General features: G+C 36.2%; 1 protein-coding gene across 1 annotated transcript; it reads right to left on the minus strand.

Annotated features, from left to right (window-relative positions):
• Window positions 1–452: 452 nt before the first annotated feature.
• LOC109828624 (transmembrane protein 230-like) lies at window positions 453–1,603 on the minus strand. Its single transcript, XM_020395580.1, has 2 exons — window positions 1,257–1,603; window positions 453–695 (listed from the first exon to the last, which is right to left on the minus strand). Exons 1-2 carry the CDS (start codon window positions 1,399–1,401, stop codon window positions 574–576), a joined length of 267 nt encoding a protein of 88 aa, XP_020251169.1. The 5' UTR covers window positions 1,402–1,603; the 3' UTR covers window positions 453–573.
• Window positions 1,604–2,219: the final 616 nt, after the last annotated feature.

The following is a 2,219-nucleotide window of genomic DNA, read 5'->3' on the forward strand; positions in this document are numbered from 1 at the left end:
TTGCCCCCCCCCCCCATTAACATCATATTATCTTGATGAAAAATGTTGTATGCTAGTGATATGAATTTGATAATTTCACTGTTGTATTATTTCTGTTACTTTATTGCAACTTTATTTGTGTATTAGTTGTTAATAGGGGTAAATGTAGAATGTAAATGTCGAGATATTTATGTATCTTACCGATCAAGAACAATTGTTAATCAAATTCAAAATACAGGTATAATAAGCATATCCAAACCATAGAAATCCTTCCATTTAATATAAGTACCCAAACAAGCGATTTATAAAATCCATGGAAATCCTTCGCTTTCAAATCAATACTTCAAATCCAAATCTCTTTTCCCAAACACAGCCTGAAACTATTCTGCTGAGAAATTGTCTGCTCGTTCTTTCGACAGATGTACTCAAAAGACATGCATTATAGATTCACATTGTATTGTTAAGAGTTCCTATAAAACTTAAGCAGAATGTCTCATTCCTGTACTTATTAGCTAATTTACAAAGTACATACTTCAGATTACACAACAAAACAAAGAGAGAGATGTACAAACAAGAAAAGATGTTGCCTGGTCTTTAGATGGGTGGTATGTTGGAGAATGAGAAACCCTTGTAGCCTTTGTATGCATAGTATGCGATCCTCGTGTAGTAGAATCCTGGCAAGAACATTAGTGATCCCAACACCGCAAAGAAAATACCTATTGAGCAAAAAAGAAAAACAATTATGAAACAAAATATTACATTCAGACTAAATATACCTTAAATAAAAAGGAATAAAAGTTACTGATTTTAACCAGAAATTCCACATATTTCTTGAAGAGCCAAACTTTATTTATTAGTGTAAAAATAGCAAATATTTCCACCATATAGGAAAGGAGATCAACAAATAATGACCAAAATTTAAATAGATCGAGAAGGAAACCCCAAAATCCAGCTACACGCTGAAGAAACTAACTAAATGAAATGGAAAATCTAGCTAATTACTTAAGAAAACAACTAATTGAAATGAAAAAAAGGCGGATGATAAATTGGACTAATTCTAAATTTCGCTAATAACTGAATAAATCTAGCTAATTTCTGAAGAAACGCCCAAAAAAGAGAGAACACTGGGAGAGGAAAAAAACACAAACTTCGGCAAATATTTCCAAATGAACGGATACACTCGAAATCGACAAAGGGAACTAGAAATTTTCAAAAAAGCAACAAAAATCTGAGACGGATCAAGAAGAAAACCCTAGCTAGGGTTTCGGTCTTCTCACCGTGAGCGCTGTCGCCGCCGACGCGATTATACGCCATGATGCTCCCAATGACGATCGCGAGAGTTCCGAAGACGAGGAGAGCGACAGCGAGGCCGATCTCTTTGATCGAAGGCTTGTTCAGAAGCACGTGAGGAGAATCCACCATCAGGTCCTCGTCGGTGATCAAGAACGCGTGATCCCCGTACGCCACCGATTGAATTATGATAGATTAAGGAAACCTTGGTCTTCAGAGATCCCAGATCCTTTCCTTTGCTCTTGGTCGAAAGCTTTTTAAGTAAGGAACCCGCGCCGAGAACTGCGAGCAAGGGGAACTTTTACTGGGGACTCGTCGTGCTGTTTCGTTTTCAGCTGGGCCCCACTGGGTGGAGCGGTTACGGTTTTGGGTGAGGAGGTGAGTGCGGCCGTGGGGGGTAAATATAATAAGGGAAAAATCCTTCCAGCCCCTAAAACCCAAGAAAACATCTTCCCGATTTTGTCAACAGGTGATTTGCCCCTAAAAATAAATATTTTGTTTTCTGAGCCCCCAAAACACCAAATCCAAGAGATTAAAATATGTGAAGAACATAATACTCTTCTCTCTCTCTCTTTTTATCATGATGTACTGAGATGATAGTTGAAATGATTGATGGGGATTATTTTATTATTTTATTTTTTATTATTTTCGTTGTTGATGAGGGGAACTAACTGTTTGTATTGTGAGATTGTTAAAATTACGGGTTAATTATTAAGGTTACGAGTTAATTGTTAAGGTTACGGGTCAATTGTTAAGATTATGGATCTCTTCTCTATCTCTCTCTCTCTCTTTATCGTGATGTTACTGTGATGATGTTGAAATGATTGAAGGGGATTGTTATTTTATTTTATTTTTTTGTTTTTTTATTATTTTCGTTGTTGATGAGGAAACTAATTATTTTTGTTTGTATTGGGAGATTGTTAAGGTTACGGGTTTAATTGTTAAGGTTA

Source organism: Asparagus officinalis, unplaced genomic scaffold, assembly GCF_001876935.1.
Source record: "Asparagus officinalis unplaced genomic scaffold, Aspof.V1 AsparagusV1_Un2966, whole genome shotgun sequence".
NCBI lineage: Eukaryota > Viridiplantae > Streptophyta > Magnoliopsida > Asparagales > Asparagaceae > Asparagus > Asparagus officinalis.